The sequence below is a fragment of the Mchenga conophoros genome, linkage group LG9 (genome assembly GCF_057382185.1).
Source record: "Mchenga conophoros isolate Kocher_MC1m ecotype Shallow Benthic linkage group LG9, M_conophoros_male_GT1.1, whole genome shotgun sequence".
Lineage (NCBI taxonomy): Eukaryota > Metazoa > Chordata > Actinopteri > Cichliformes > Cichlidae > Mchenga > Mchenga conophoros.
Window position 1 is genome coordinate 27,505,546 of NC_140534.1, and position 16,564 is coordinate 27,522,109.

The 16,564-nt window shown below is 42.9% G+C and overlaps 1 protein-coding gene across 3 annotated transcripts in view; it reads left to right on the forward strand.

Annotated features, from left to right (window-relative positions):
- The window catches only part of sema5a (sema domain, seven thrombospondin repeats (type 1 and type 1-like), transmembrane domain (TM) and short cytoplasmic domain, (semaphorin) 5A), a 170,180-nt gene that overhangs the window by 79,862 nt on the left and 73,754 nt on the right, over positions 1-16,564 (forward strand). For all 3 annotated transcript variants that reach the window (XR_014893926.1, XM_085287316.1, XM_085287315.1), the window contains exons 6-9: positions 2,865-2,963; positions 7,743-7,956; positions 9,256-9,541; positions 11,867-12,002. Coding sequence is in view for 2 of the 3 variants with exons in the window: in XM_085287316.1 (XP_085143442.1) it covers positions 2,865-2,963; positions 7,743-7,956; positions 9,256-9,541; positions 11,867-12,002 (735 nt within the window). In the remaining variant the exon portion in view is untranslated. The remainder of the gene's footprint in view (positions 1-2,864; positions 2,964-7,742; positions 7,957-9,255; positions 9,542-11,866; positions 12,003-16,564) is intronic.

The following is a 16,564-nucleotide window of genomic DNA, read 5'->3' on the forward strand; positions in this document are numbered from 1 at the left end:
GGCGGAATCCCTTCTCCTCATGCCCCAGCCATAAATTAATTAAACGGTCCACAGAATAAATGATATCCTCCCGGAGCTCCTCGGGCGGGTTGAATGCTGCTGGGTCCATTGTGGCCGGTTCGTACTGTCACGGCTGGTAAGGCGAGCCGTGTGGTGTGGAGGAAGCAGGACCCAAGATGCAGGCAGTGGATGAAATACTGGTGAGGTTTATTTACAAAGGTGTAGTGGCAAACAAGCAGTGGAGCATGACAAAACTGAAGACACCTAAACTGGGAGAACTAAAAATAACAGACCTGGGAGCATACGACAAAGGGGATGAAAAGTAGAGAGACGCAGACGAGGAACAGGACACTGTGGCACGCAGGGTAACGCAGACTGACACGAAGTAACACAGACGAACCGGCAACAGGCAGGAGAACACACAGGGCTTAAATACACACACCAGTAATCAGGGGATGCGAGACAGGAGGGCAACACAGCTGGGAGAAATCTGGGCTGACGGGACAGGGGAAACGTAAACTGATCACACTCACATATGACACGGACCTTCACAATAAAACAGGAAACTCAGATACATGGAACCAGACAAGACATTGAACTAAACAGACAGATTCACAAACAGATGGGGAGACACCATAGACAGACAGATACAGACGCAGACTCAAAGGCAGACCAAATATAACACACAGAACTCAAACAATAATAATCATCATCATCATCATAAACTGGAAAATGATAACTAAAAGCGCTGGGTCACCGACCCAGGACCATGACATTAACATATGGACACATGGGGAATCCCTGCTTTCTATATGAGATATACCTCAAAGACAATTCAAATCAACTTAATGTGAAGTAAAGACCTTCCCACCACACCTTAGCCTCTATTTATGGATCTTGTTCAAAGGGAGTTCCTATTGTTTCGTTCTGTGCAGTGTATGTGTTTGTACGTGGTTAGCGTGCATATTCCCCTACAAAACAGATGGTTTAGCGGCTAAACTTGACTTGTAGGTGAACTGCCCAGCCCTGATCTGTGTGTGTCTGTGCGCGCGCACTACTATGTATTTATCCTCCTGTGAAAGGTGGTTAGGGACCCATAATAGGCATGCACTGGCTGGCCAGCATAAGATAGCTGTTGTGAATTACAGACCAAAGCTACCTCAGTCCTTGAGAGTCACTGCTGTTTGGCAAGGCTGAATTGTTTTGCTCACTGTTCCCTTCTGAGGATCAGCTCCTGTGATGTACACTAAGAATAGCATTAAAAGACTTTATTCTCCGGCAGCTGACAGGGCTTTCGATGGTTTATTACCTAGCTCAATGCGGAGCAATATACCATCGCTTAAGCTATTACACAGACACCGTCCCTGTGCTTTGAGTGAATTTACAAGTGATTGTTTGGAGGGTTTTTTCTTAATGCACGCATCCGCTCTTCTTTTGTGTATTTGATTTATTCCAGCTGGGAAAAGAAAGGAGACTTAAATTGACTTGACAGGACTTGATTGCTGCTTCTGTTTTGTTTTATAATGTGAGAGCCAAGCGCAGCAGTCTCTGTATTACAGTATGGACGCAGAACATTTGTCAGGAAGTTTTCATAAACAAGTCAAGACTGTGAGGCTGGGCAAATATTAAATATGCTGGTATTTACTCTAGAAACAAACTGCAGTGAAGGATTGAATTATACGGGCCCCTTCACAACCCACGCCTGTTCCTCCACCCACACGCGCGCATGCGGGTATACAGCGCGTAACAAGCTGCACAAACAGCACAGATATATAGGCACGCATGACATTAGGCGCGACTGCTCGTACACGCGAATAAACACATACACACATACTTTGGCCATTCTTAGCACCAGGAAACGAGTTGTTTTACGAGTCAGCCTTCATCTTGATAGGGGGAAATAAAAGTCCTTACCCTCCTTCCTTCCATCCTCGCTGTGATGCCCTCCACTCCTAAATCAGACCCTCGAGAAGGGGGAGTTAGGGTTGCCCTGGGCACTTCAAGTGGCTCAGACAATAGCAGATTTATAAGGTTTTAAATTTCTATGAGGGGCCTCACCAACCCAGCCATGGCCCCTTTCAGATGGAGGAGACCCTATGAGTTTATTACCTTGTCCTAGGACAAAAACAAATGCCGCTCTCTGACATGAATACTGACTCCTGCTGTAACATTTACTACAAAATGACTCCTCCTGATGGAAATTGCCAGAAAGGCTTTGTGGAAGCCGGACCGTTATATTCAGAGTTCATGACTTTCAGCGACAATCATTCTTTCAATCAATCACTCACTCCGTCAGTCCCACTTTATTTGTGCACTTTTAACCAAGTGCTGAGTGGTTTTGCTAGAAACCCGGGCCAAAACCTCAGAGGAGGACTGAGCCAAGAAAGGAGCTGTGAACATGTACTTCAGCATAATTTAGAGGAAAATAGTTTGAATTGATTAATGTAGAGAGCTGGCTAAAAGAGTGATGATTAAATAGAGTGTATGAGAGTCTACACTTTATATTTCACTTTTTGACCAATCAACAGAGACAAAGCTATTTTCTAAACCAATCCTGAGTGGTACTCTCCCGCAGCCGTTACATTTATCTGTTCTTCACTTTATTCAGATCCCTCTCCAAATCCAGCCCCTGTTGAATTAAGATGTGACTTGGCTAAGCCAGGTGGGCATTAGCCTTGATTTGACTCTGTCTAGCTTGCCCACGTTCCAGAGTAGGCCTCCTGTGGTTGCAGGTGTTTTTCTCATTTATTGGCATAAAGTGTAATTTTGTCTCTACCTGATGCTGTTGCTTGTCAGTGGATAGATAATGGCACTGCTGCTAACTGCTAACTCCGATATGTGTGTTTGCTGGTGTGTTTCCACAGGAGGAGTGCCAGAACTACATCAGGGTGCTACTGGTAAATGGGAACAGGCTGTTTACATGTGGAACCAATGCCTTCACCCCCATCTGCACCAACCGAACGGTATGAACAATGCCAGAATTTGTCTTGGCTTCTGCAACGCTGCATTATTTTGACCTTAACTTTCACACAGAGTCTTATCATTTATATCACTTATATCATTTATATCTACTATATCCCTGATAGTGTTAATTCAAGGGAAGTTGGTATATTATTAATATATTACGTAAATCCTTCAAGAGTGATAGTCTGCTAGTATTTTGGCTCGTTACCTATGTTTTCAGTGTTATATTACACTGGTAGTGAGTATTACGACATAACACATACATGCACCTGCGAAAGAAAAGATTAATTCATGTGCAATAAAATGTAGTCTTTGCAGTGTTGCTACGTCTTCATGCAATAATATCAGAGGCCTGTTGTTCAATAAGCTAGCAGTTCATCCATCCACCCACCCATTCATCCATCCATCCATTCACCCATCCATCCATCCATCCATCCATCCATTCACCCATCCATCCATCCATTCATCCATCCATCCATCCATCCATTCACCCATCCATCCATCCATCCATCCATTCACCCATCCATCCATTCATCCATCCATCCATCCATTCACCCATCCATCCATCCATCCATTCACCCATCCATCCATTCATCCATCCATCCATCCATTCACCCATCCATCCATCCATCCATCCATCCATTCACCCACCCATTCATCCATCCATCCATTCACCCATCCATCCATCCATCCATCCATCCATCCATCCATCCATCCATCCATTCACCCATCCATCCATTCATCCATTCATCTATCCATCCATTCACCCATCCATCCATCCATCCATCCATCCATCCATCCATCCATTCACCCATCCATCCATTCATCCATTCATCCATCCATCCATTCACCCATCCATCCATCCATCCATCCATCCATCCATTCACCCATCCATTCACCCATCCATCCATCCATCCATCCATCCATCCATCCATCCATTCACCCATCCATCCATCCATTCACCCATCCATCCATCCATCCATCCATCTATTTTCTGCTGGGTTCAAGGGGAGCAGCAGTCTAACCAGAGATGACTAGGCTTCCTTCTCCCCAGTCATCTCCTCCAGCTCTTACAAAGCAATACCAATGTGTTGCCAAATTAGCTGAGAGATGTAATCTGAAGGATTTTCATTTTTCATTTTGAATGTCACTTTTCTCCTTTCCTTAAGTTTAAGACTGAGTCTAGCCAGCCTTTGGAGGAAGCCACCGCTTGTGTTCACGACTTTGTTCTTTCAGTTACTCCCCACAGCTCATGGGTTCATAGGTAAAAGTGACAATCTAGATCCAATGTAGTTCCTGCCTGTGGATTGGATGGTGGCTAAATGAAGGAGGTCTTAGTGGTCCAATAAGATGCCTTGGTTAGATCTTGGCTTTGGTAAGCAAGCCAAAGACTCTTCTAGATGAATGTCTTGAGTTTTTATTACTCCTCCAGCCTGCTTATGGAAATCTTTTTATATACCCCGTCTTCAGGTACTAGGCTAGCCTGCACTTTGAAAAATCATACTAAAAAGGGATATTGGGTTTGTTAAAATGTGATACCAAGGGGTCTTGACGAAGCAACATTATCTGTACAATTATATTTGTGAGTATGTATGTCTCACTTTCATGTTGAGTTTCGAGTTGCCAGTTTAGTTGTTCTCTCGAGCATCCCTGAAAGTCGTTATTTTTTAATAAGCCTGCAAATATTCCAAATATTAAGACTGATTGATCAGTGGATGTCGTCAGAAAGAAAGGCCAAGGTTGATAAACACACTTAATCAAGGTATGATTGAGATCTTAATATCACAGGATTCTCTGTACAAGCTCTTGTGGCTTTTCTTGCCTCCTGTTTTGCACTCTGGGATGTAGACTAATTACAAAATAAATCTTATTAAGCTCTCTTATTTTGGATGTCGTGTTACCTCAGACTTGTTAAGCATCGTAATCAAAACATTGCCTTAAGCTCATTACTCCTGAAAATCATGGTGCTGGCCTGCAAGTAAACAGACTCCCTGTCTCATCTGTTCTGCTTTGTCCTTCTTCATGAGTCACGGCAATTACTTTGCACCTTTCTAGCACATCACATTGTCTTTTCGTCTCCTATATTTCTTTCTACCGTGACGCAAGGTTTTCGCTCCTCTCTCTCTCCTCCTAACTCAAATTCCCTGCAGCTCTTAATCCCGTGTTTTAAAGGATGTTTAGCTGGACTTTTCATTTTGAATTGCTATTGTGTTTCAGCAGGCTCTTGACACAGTTGAGCAACCCAATATTTTTCTCGTGAAGTAACCACCGGTTTGCGAGTGGCTGCAGCCCTTTCACCTTTATTATAAAAGCAGCACTAATAACCATGTTTCTTGGTAACTGACGTGTCAGCTGAGAACCTTTTTTTTGTTGGTGGTGGTGACAAATGCTCACTGATGTTAAGTATAGAGCAGCGCTTAAAATGTTAGAGTATTGTTCTTACCTTAGAACAGCAATAAGGCCATAGCATAGATATCTAGCTCTCGTTCTGTTGTGCGTTTAGAGGAGGAGGAAGCAGGAGCTTACTATTATGATGACATTTGTTTTTGTCCAAAAGCACTGAATCCAAAGGTCACTGGCTCGTAATGACTGTTTACCGCTGTGAAAATACATATAGTTGAAATGCCATGGCATTATTATAGCAGTATTTCATCAGGCGCTGTCATATTTACCCACTGAACGTCCGTTAATGTGAAACACGAGTTGGGAACAGCAACGGCGACGGAATCACGCTCGGACAGATTTACTATCAGCTGTGGTGATAAACAGACAATGAGGAGAATATTAATGGTTTAATAAGCGCTGGGAGATGGATGATTAAATGCTGTTAACCATTTGAGTTTTTTGACTGACTTTCTCTCTTGATTTATGTCTCTATTTTAAGTTGTTATAGTGGTCCTAGTTGGGAATAGATTCGATTATACACTATAACTCATGCTGCAGCACAGGATGAGAAGGAGCTTCGCCTTCTGTTCATGGTTACTTGACAGATAGGCACTGGATGTGTCATATAAAGTGATATCCCCCGTGTCTCTTCGAGGATTACTGTTGACAACTCTGTCCACTAGCGCATCTCGGATCAGACATAGGGCTTGCGGCTAGACTTCTTGCTATAGTGGGTAGTTTAAAATTCTCTCAACGGCTTCTCAGTAGCACCATACACAGCATCCCGCTGGCACTCGCAGTGATCTGTCTTCCACTGTGAGCTGTCTCTTTCTGCATCGTCTCTATCAGGAGCATTCAGAGTCACTTCAGCGCCCTGTTCTCGCAGCTGCCGGGTCTGCCATAGAGACAACTGTCACTTCACTTCCTCAAAATGCGACGGATGCACTGCGTTCTATTTATCGCTGCTGCTCTTGGTTTTCTAAATGGCCCGATTGACCTTAGAATGACTATTCCGGCCCACAGAAAGAGTCCAGTCAATAGCAGGCTTTCATCTCGGCCTGGCAGAGATTAGACAGGGCCGCTCTGTCTGGTGTGGTTTGGGCGGAACAGGGGTGGCAGGAATGAACAGAACTCTTGATCCAAATTGACCAGCTCCGGGAAATTGGCCGCAGAAGTCGGCTGGCTCGTTATGGAATAAGGGAAGGAATGCACAGATTGATGAAAACGTGTGAAAAGCAAGGGGAGCATTTGAAGCGTTTGAGACTTTGCACTGTCACTTGGAGTGGATAGAGTCATAAATGTGGAACGAGGCTGATTGATAGAAAAGTAATTGCAAATAGAATAATTTTAATTATTCTTTGTGCATGTCTAAACCTGAGATTAGTGCAGTCATTTTGCGTCATGCATTTTTTGTCCCCCATCAGAACTCAGATGATGGGAGCACGAACCATGAGCTAATCCCCGTATACTGTGTTTACTTTTGCACCATAAAATATAATTACATCTTGGATTTAAAAATTGCATTACTACTTTTTTGGTATTCAAGGCTGCGTCTCTAAGCTATGGCCTGTGCTTCTTCTCCTTTTTTTGGAGGAGCAACCAGAGCAGTGTGTCAGTGCTAAGCCGGGGTCATGCTGTAAAGTATTTTTAAAAAGCGGGGAGTTGGATTTGGCTTCATATTCAAAGGCAATATGCAACAGAAGACTGCATCTCACATCAAGCCTCTTTTTGAGCTCAGAAGGGCTTCTTAAAGTTGTGGTATAATAGCGCTACAGCCAGAAAAACAGCTGCTTGTCCTGTAGAGACATCAGAAACCAAACCAACTAAACAATGCAGCCAAGAGTAACTTAATTTAAGAAGCCGGTTTAGGAATTTTATTGGTTTTATAACAGGTGGTTTCTTAACGTTGGACTTGAAACAGCTGCTGTGTTGCTGTGTTTTACGTTGCTAATGATTCTAAATGTGTTCTTGCTGCTCCTGAAGGTTTTGCTCAGATAGATCTATGTGTGTGTTTCTCAGTAGATGTAAACCAAACAAAACATAATGAGAGGAAGTATTTGTTTCCATTTTTTTCAGTCTGCAGCATTTGCATATTGGCAGGAACAAACAAAACATTACCAGACTCCTCCAGTTTGAATTTTAATGCTGCCCTTTGATACTATGTCCTATATTTTTATGCAGGTTTTCAAAAATAATCATTTGTGTGAAGAAAACAACTCTTATTCCCACGAGTGTTTCTTTTCATTGCTTTGGCTTAACTCATGGGATACTCATGCTAACAATCAAAATAAGCTTCTTTTAGTAGTGCGTATGGAGCGTCTGCTTCCAACCACTCACTGTTTGTTTCCTCTTTAGTCTCCTCGCCTTCATTGTCTTCTCTCTCTGTGTTGCAGTTGACTAATCTGACAGAGATCCACGATCAGATTAGCGGAATGGCTCGGTGTCCCTACAATCCCCTCCACAACTCCACCGCCCTCATCACCTCCAGCGGGGAGCTGTACGCCGCCACTGCCATGGACTTCTCTGGGCGAGACCCCGCCATTTACCGCAGCCTGGGCGGCTTGCCACCGCTGCGCACTGCCCAGTACAACTCCAAGTGGCTCAACGGTGGGGAGCTGCCAAAGTTCAAATGAATGCTACATTTTATGCAAATCTATGTAAAAAGTTGTTACATAAAGATAAATGGCCATTTCGAATAGAGAGAAACACCATAGGAGGATTTGCTTTCTTTTTTGCTTTATCCCCGCGCAGCTATCGAACATTAGCACTGCAGCTGCCGGGGCTTCAGTTTGTGACTTCGACGATGCTTGAGCTTGGCAGATGCTTATGTAGCATGGGAGTTGGAATCTGTCTCTGCTGAAAGATTATCTTCCACCTTAAATCTGCTGCGCAATGCTGTTTTGGCGAATGCTAAGAAAAGAAGATCCTCCTCTCATAATTGTTCTGCTGCATTTCACCTTAAAAAACAATTAATTCTTAAGTTACTAAGCAACTAGAAAATCTTTATATTTACCGTCTAGGAGGGGCATAAAATTGTGAATTCATCCAACAACAAAAAAAAAAAAATCAATGTCTTTTCCCCTGAACGTTCAGGCTGACTTCAAGCAGAGACCTCCTCAGTGCAGATTGGGCGACTTCAGAGCGCTTAAGGTGTCCAGCCTACAGAGGAGCAGGTCAATCACTATCTTGTCAGCAAGTGACTTTTATCTGATTCACATTTAAGTTAAATTGAAAAAATAAATTAAAAACTACCACATACAGCAGCTTGGCAGCAACCTTCTGGGAGACGGTTTAATAACTAATTTTATGGCGAATTGATTTTTTTTCCACACTGCCCTCCAAAGGTGCAGAGGAGAAAAGAGTTGAAACGAGGAGGTGCTGGGGAGGGGGTAACTTTCATTTAAACCTGAATTAAATCACTGTCAGTGAGAATAAAGTGTGCGGTTTAAATCCAATAATGTCATACATAAAGATGAACGCTGTAGTCGTGACAGTGTCGTGGAGGTCGTGTGTTTCAGATAGGGTGAAGCTATTACGCTACACCTGTTTTGGTTATTTCTCATCCTAACCTTTAGGTTTGGGGAGTGAAAAATGAGTTTTCTTATTACAACACAACGCCATTAATAACATAGCCTGTAGTTATTAATCCTGATCACCTGCTGTTGTGTGGGCTGAGTGCTCGCACACACTGCGAGTCAATCAGTCATAGCACATACCTCGTTCGCTCTCCCACTCCGTCTTACTCCCACAACCTTAAATAGTTTTCTTTCTGTATTTTTTCTCCTTTTCTCTGCACTTTATCTTTCTTTTGGCATCCTTCAATTTTTCTTTCTATGTCTTCTTTCTCTTTCGGACATGCCACCTCCCATTCATTCCCCTCCTCTCTTGTAACCTTTGCCTCAACAGAGCCGAATTTTGTGTCATCCTACGATATTGGCAACTTCACATACTTCTTCTTCCGGGAAAATGCAGTGGAGCACGACTGTGGTCGGACGGTGTTTTCCCGCGCCGGGCGGGTGTGTAAGAACGACATCGGTGGCCGCTTCCTCCTGGAGGACACGTGGACAACCTTCATGAAGGCCAGGCTGAACTGCTCCAGACCAGGAGAAATCCCCTTCAACTACAACGAGCTGCAGGGAACTTTCTACTTGCCTGAGCTGGAGCTGCTCTATGGCATTTTTACTACTAATGTGTGAGTGACATGAACCGTAATATTTATTGTTCCATCCACAGAAAATTAGCAAAACCCAGATAATTTAGCTACTGTTGCTACACCTCAAGCTTTCTGATCTCACGTGGCAAGTATCATGTGGCTAATGCTAGCTACTTGACTAGACATTCTCCTCCTGCTAAGAACCTGGGTTTCCCATTGTTACTGCCTAATCCATACCAGAAACACGCCAAAAGGCCTTCCTGTCCTTTCCTTTCACAATAAAAGTCTGTTACGTCTATATTGAGATTGCAGTAGCTTAAAATGGTGACATGGTAGTACCTATACCTCTGTGGCTTCCCTCAGGGCAACTTGGCTTCCTTGCAGAGTCCAAAGACATGCATAAAGTTTGGTGATTCTAAACTGTCCATAGGTATGTGCATAAGTGATTGCCGGTCTCAGTATTCGACCTGTGACAGACTCGCGACCTGCCCATGGTGTACTCTTACCCTATGCCCGCTGGGATAGGCTCCAACTCTCTGCTGCTCTAATAAGAATAAGGCAGAAGAGAATGGATGTATGGATGAAGGGATAGTCTTAGTTTAGTGAATACAGTAAAGTAAAATTCAACATATGTTTTTAAACCTTAAAGTTTGACTTTAATTCATAACATTTTGCATATAAGAAACAAAAATGCTGGCACGCACGTAGTGGAGGCGATCACTGCCATCGAAGTCAGATGAAAGAAGAGCTCTTTGTAGAAACAAGAAAAATGTAACACGTGCGTTACTTTACACACTGAGACTGATGCCAGGTAACAATAGTTCAGTGACTTTCATCGGTCAGCAGCAAGAAAATGATTTTTAAAAATCTGTAGCTGTGATAAAAAAAAGTTCATATATTGTTGTACAAGTTTTTTAAAAAGTTCGGGTTTCTGTGTGCTGATCGGGTACTGAATTACTAAACTTTTTGCTGTGTGTTGCCAACAAAACACATTTTAAGTATACCCTCAAAAAAGCAAGTGAAAGTCTGGAACGACTTGATTTGAGAACCACTTCTAGTGTCAGACTGAATTTTCCAGCAAAAAAGAAAAATCAGAAACCTAGAAAAGTTATCTTAAAAATGTTTCTTCAAATGTATGTGTTTGTTTGTTTCAAATCATTCACCAATTATTCATTTTAAATAATTTTCCTTGGTCTTTGATATCATGACTAATCAGAATAATTCAGTTGTTTATTCAGCATTTATTTGGTTATTCTTTTAAAAATTATATTTTTTGTTTTCATGTTTTTCACATAAATTTTAGTTCATTTTAAATGGGAAATTCTGTATGAACATGCTATTAAATTGGGTTATACATATAGCTGGTTCACAGCAAAAGTTACAAGTCAAGGTATTTTAAATTTTAAGGTAAAGATCGTACAATATAATAGAGGACAAAACAGGACATATCTTTGTTATATTTTATGCAGCGAGTGTATATAATTGAGTGTTGTGTAACCATATTATTGTCTAGAAATGTTCATCCTCATAGCCCAAGTTATGTACAAAGAGGGCTGCAAATCCCATTTATTCCCCACAAAAGAAGCTTATCATCTTGCTCCACACTATATTAGGTATATGGGAGTATAATGAAAAGTATTATTTTTTTGTTGTCGTAAACATCAAAACCCTTTCCCTCTTTTTGTCTCGCCATCTTTCTTTCCTCCTCCTACCTCGCTCATACACACAAACACACCTGTGCGCCCCCACGTGCACACACAGGCCATTATTAAAAGCTGAGTAATCAATTCTGTATGGTCAGTGCCTTCACATTGCTGAAAAGAAGTCTTTTGAAGGGTATTGGAAACATTTCCCCCTGCAGGCACAGAGTTTAATGAACAGCTGCACTGGATTATAATTCACACCGCCCAACTCTCACTGTTTGAGTTGAGAGTTAATACTCTCATTCTTTACTTTCTCGTCCGAGGGAGGAGACCGGTACTTGTTGAAACTGACAGCTTAAAAAGTCAAAGCTGTATTTCAAGCATGAGATCTGTACAGTTAATCAGACAAGGCGAACAGCTTAATTGTGTCCCATTGCTGGATTTATATTCCAATAATGACCATCACTTACCCCGGCGTCTGCGTCTGTCTGTCAGTGTTTTGATTTGTGTTGTTTGTGAGCAGTGCAGACATAAAGAGGTCAGCTGTACAAATACCAAGAAATGCTGAACAGATTTCTACTTGCAGTATAGTCCCCCTTTTTTGATTTTGGTTATTCTAACACTTACTTCTGTTTCTCTCTGTCTCGACATTCATCCTTTCCATTCTCTCATCACCCTCTGTTGGATTCTTCCTGCCTTTTTTTATCTTCCTGACATTCAGAAACAGCATTGCTGCCTCTGCAGTGTGTGCCTTCAATCTCAGTGCCATATCACAGGCTTTCAACGGGCCCTTCAAGTATCAGGAGAACTCAAGGTCGGCCTGGCTGCCCTACCCAAACCCCAACCCAGACTTTCAGGTAATGAAACTTTTTATGTCTGTTTATTTCGCAAACAAACCACAAATGCTTAAAAAATGTGTTTAATTTAGTCCCAATAATGCTCTCAGCTCTGTTGGACTAAAAGCCAAAAAGCGTTACAGTTATTGACTGTGCAATGGAGACCTCACTCACTATACAGAGAACCCGGGTTAAGCCTGGTAACCAAACTCACTAGCATGCTAACACTATTGCTAACGCTATTTTGCTAATGAGAATGCTAATTACTTCAGTTATCCCAATCCAGAGCTTTCGAACTCCACCTAAATGTTACAGATAGAGTCGATCAGATTTATGCTCTGGGGTTTGATGTCTGCACAAAAATTAATGCTTGTCAAGGCCAAAGTTTTGGACCAGTGATGCATTCCTCCATGCTGCTAGCATAGTTAAAACCATATGTGATGGAGCAGCTTTTTAAAGGATGTATGTGAGGTAAAGTTGAGATCTAGCTGCCCTTCTGTGATTGTGACTGATCTCTTTCTTTTTAAGCTAGGGGTCATTTAGACTCAACACACAATCAAATCAGTCATACAGTACAGCTGGGAGCACGCCCAAGGAAATATATGCATTTAGTGTGCATGCTGCATGTGTATGCTGATAAATAAATGTGTGCTTGCTTTGATCGGCCTTGGTTAGAGTCCGAGGAAGCTCTTCACTCTCATTAATTTTCTCTCTCTTTCAGTCACCTCTCTCCTCTGCTCATGAGCACACACATTACGACCGCTCGTTATAAAATCCAGTGATTTTTACAATGGCACAATCATTCCTTGAAGATGTCTCATAGCCTCGTTCTGTGAACTGTGGGCCTCCTAATAAACTGTCCTTGTTTTGCACAAGTGGCACTTTATGTTTATGCTCCATCCTAAAACCCGCAGGGGCAAACCAAGCACCTTATTCTGATTTGAAGCACTCCTCCATACTGATGGCATAGCGGGAATGCTTTATTAGCAGAAGAAGTGGCTCTCAGTTGTTGCAGGCTTAGCAGATAGCGAATGAGCTAATCCTCGCAGCTCTCCGTGAGGGATTCAAATCCCTCTGAGGCATGGCTACCAGTGGTGAGCAAACCCCTTGTTTCCACACATCATGGCCCTCGACCGTTTTCCCACCAACAGATGCATGAGTATTCACGATGCCTACTATCGAGAACTAACGCAGACACGTTATCTGCGGAAAAAGTGGCTGAAATGCACATAGAGAAAAATGCTGGGTGTGATAGTATTCTAAAAAAAACCATGCACATACATATGAATTTGTAAGCTGTCACTGTCACCACGTATTCACATTTCTGCACATCAGCACCATCAAGAAAACCAGTGCTCCTTATCTGGTCACAGATGTATCCTCTTCAGCACCTTGTACATGTAGGTACATCATCGGTGGGGGGGTTCTATGCACTATAGACTTTTATACGGCTTCTTCCTCTTCCATCTCATCTTTCCACTTAAGCTCAGGCACAATGGCTGATCCTCACCACTGGACCGATGCGCACTTTATCTAGGTTTCAGTGACATCTTCATCAAGCATTTGTCAATGTTGGAGGATTAGATTTACGAGCACAGGATTTATAGCCTGTCCTTTTTTTTCAGGCCTTTCTACAAGCACACCTACAAACCTACACACACACACACACACACACACACACACGAGTGAATGCACAAACAAACACCTACAGGAAACTTGCAGCCATGAAAGCCACTGGCCACGTACATGTCTACCGTACACAAATACGCCCTCAAAAATAAAGGGTTATAGATTGCTGCCAAATAGAGATAATTATGACTGCGAGCTCATCACTCAACACACACATACTGGTCATTGATTGAGAGCTTAATTCCCTGTCTGTCTGCAAAGAAAAGCCCCCCATTTATTTGAACCACGCGGATTGATTCTGGAGAGTTTATTCAGGCGATGAGTCATGTTTGCTGTACATTAGGAGCTAATGCCTTCTATGAGTTGTATAGGTTTTCTGTCACTCTGTAATTGCTAACAGTAAAAACACATTCATTGCTTATGTCTGAAAATAAACTTTAAAGTTCAACTCAAACCCAAATATGAATGTCCTTATTATGGTTTATATTTAGATGTCAGGAAAATAAAAGTGTCAGTTTTCTTTGCCTTCCTTTGGCTGTTATATATAATCATAAAATTGACCAATAAAATAACCAGATTTAGTTCTAACCCACATTGTTTTTAAAATACTGAATAACCTGGAAGGTTAGGGGGAAGAGAGTGGAATAGCATGCTATCAGACCGACCCACCTGGATGGATTTCTGAGTGGCACTTATCATCCTGCCAGAGCGCAGTCCACTGGTGATGCACGAGACAGCTGATGTTGGATGGGTCCTCAGCCAAATAATGGCTGTGTCCCTCACCTTGACTGTACTGAGGAAATCACAACATCCATCTCACGGTTCATTCACAGATGTCATAGACCCTCACTGGTCAGTGTCTGACTTTGTCTCACTGTGGCAGAAATATAGTCACAACGACACTCTGGGATTCAGAGACACGCACACAATGCAAGGACAAACCGCAAAAGGAAGCCTTACACGTGCGTTGCTATTCAGGCTGCATCGCGTAGACACGCAGCACATTTTTGGCACAAGTAGGAAGTTCATTTTAGGCAGTCTGGCACATGGGCACACTCAGTGTTGCTCCTGCTTGTCCTTCAGGGCTTTAATTTCCCATTTCCTGATGTGGCGAGGGCACTGATCCATTCACCAGTGTGGGGAAGCCCTCTACGATTCTCATCTGTCAGCCCTGGGAAGGCCGAGGATTGATCTCTATAAAGTCTCTGTCATGTTCATACTGTAGCTAGTCAGCAGGAACTAATTACCACCCAAGGTCCAGTTTCAACCAAGTAAGAAATGAGTGTGTATAGTTATCCTGGAGCAAACATGATCCTATGTACAAAACAGTCATTTGGGCTGATGCAAGTGCAGAACAAAGCTTATTTTGCTTTTCTCTGCTTTATCAGTTAGTATAGGACTATTCTTTGTGAACTGGGCCTCAATCCATGATCCTGAACCCAGCCTGGGACCTCTTTTACTGAAGAGGACATGCATGGTTACAGTGGGGCAAAAAAGTATTTAGTCAGCCACCGATTGTGCAAGTTCCCCCACTTAAAATGATGACAGAGGTCAGTAATTTGCACCAGAGGTACACTTCAACTGTGAGAGACAGAATGTGAAAAAAAAATCCATGAATTCACATGGTAGGATTTGTAAAGAATTTATTCGTAAATTAGGGTGGAAAATAAGTATTTGGTCACCTCAAACAAGGAAAATCTCTGGCTCTCACAGACCTGTAACGTCTTCTGTAAGAAGCTTTTCTGTCCCCCACTCGTTACCTGTATGAATGGCACCTGTTTGAACTCATCATCTGTATAAAAGACACCTGTCCACAGCCTCAAACAGTCAGACTCCAAACTCCGCCATGGCCAAGACCAAAGAGCTTTCGAAGGACACCAGGAAAAGTATTGTAGACCTGCACCAGACTGGGAAGAGTGAATCTACAATAGGCAAGCAGCTTGGTGTGAAAAAATCAACTGTGGGAGCAATCATCAGAAAATGGAAGACATACAAGACCACTGATAATCTCCCTCGATCTGGGGCTCCACGCAAGATCTCATCCCGTGGGGTCAAAATGATCATGAGAACGGTGAGCAAAGATCCCAGAACCACACGGGGGGACCTGGTGAATGACCTGCAGAGAGCTGGGACCAAAGTAACAAAGGTCACCATCAGTAACACACTACAACGGCAGGGAATCAAATCCCGCAGTGCCAGACGTGTTCCGCTGCTGAAGCCAGTGCATGTCCAGGCCCGTCTGAAGTTTGCCAGAGAGCACATGGATGATACAGCAGAGGATTGGGAGAATGTCATGTGGTCAGATGAAACCAAAGTAGGACTTTTTGGTGTAAACTCAACTCGTCGTGTTTGGAGGAAGAAGAATACTGAGTTGCATCCCAAGAACACCATACCTACTGTGAAGCATGGGGGTGGAAACATCATGCTATGGGGCTGTTTTTCTGCCAAGGGGACAGGACGACTGATCCGTGTTAAGGACAGAATGAATGGGGCCATGTATCGTGAGATTTTGAGCCAAAACCTCCTTCCATCAGTGAGAACTTTGAAGATGAAATGAGGCTGGGTCTTCCAACATGACAATGATCCAAAACACACCGCCCGGGCAACAAAGGAGTGGCTTCATAAGAAGCATTTGAAAGTCCTGGAGTGGCCTAGCCAGTCTCCAGACCTCAACCCCATAGAAAATCTGTGGCGGGAGTTGAAAGTCTGTGTTGCTCGGCGACAGCCCCAAAACATCACTGCTCTCGAGAAGATCTGCATGGAGGAATGGGCCAAAATACCAGCTACTGTGTGCAAACCTGGTAAAGACCTATAGTAAACGTTTGACCTCTGTTATTGCCAACAAAGGTTATGTTACAAAGTATTGAGTTGTATTTTTGTCATTGACCAAATACTTATTTTCCACCCTGATTTACGAATAAATGCTTTACAAATCCTACCATGTGGATTCATGG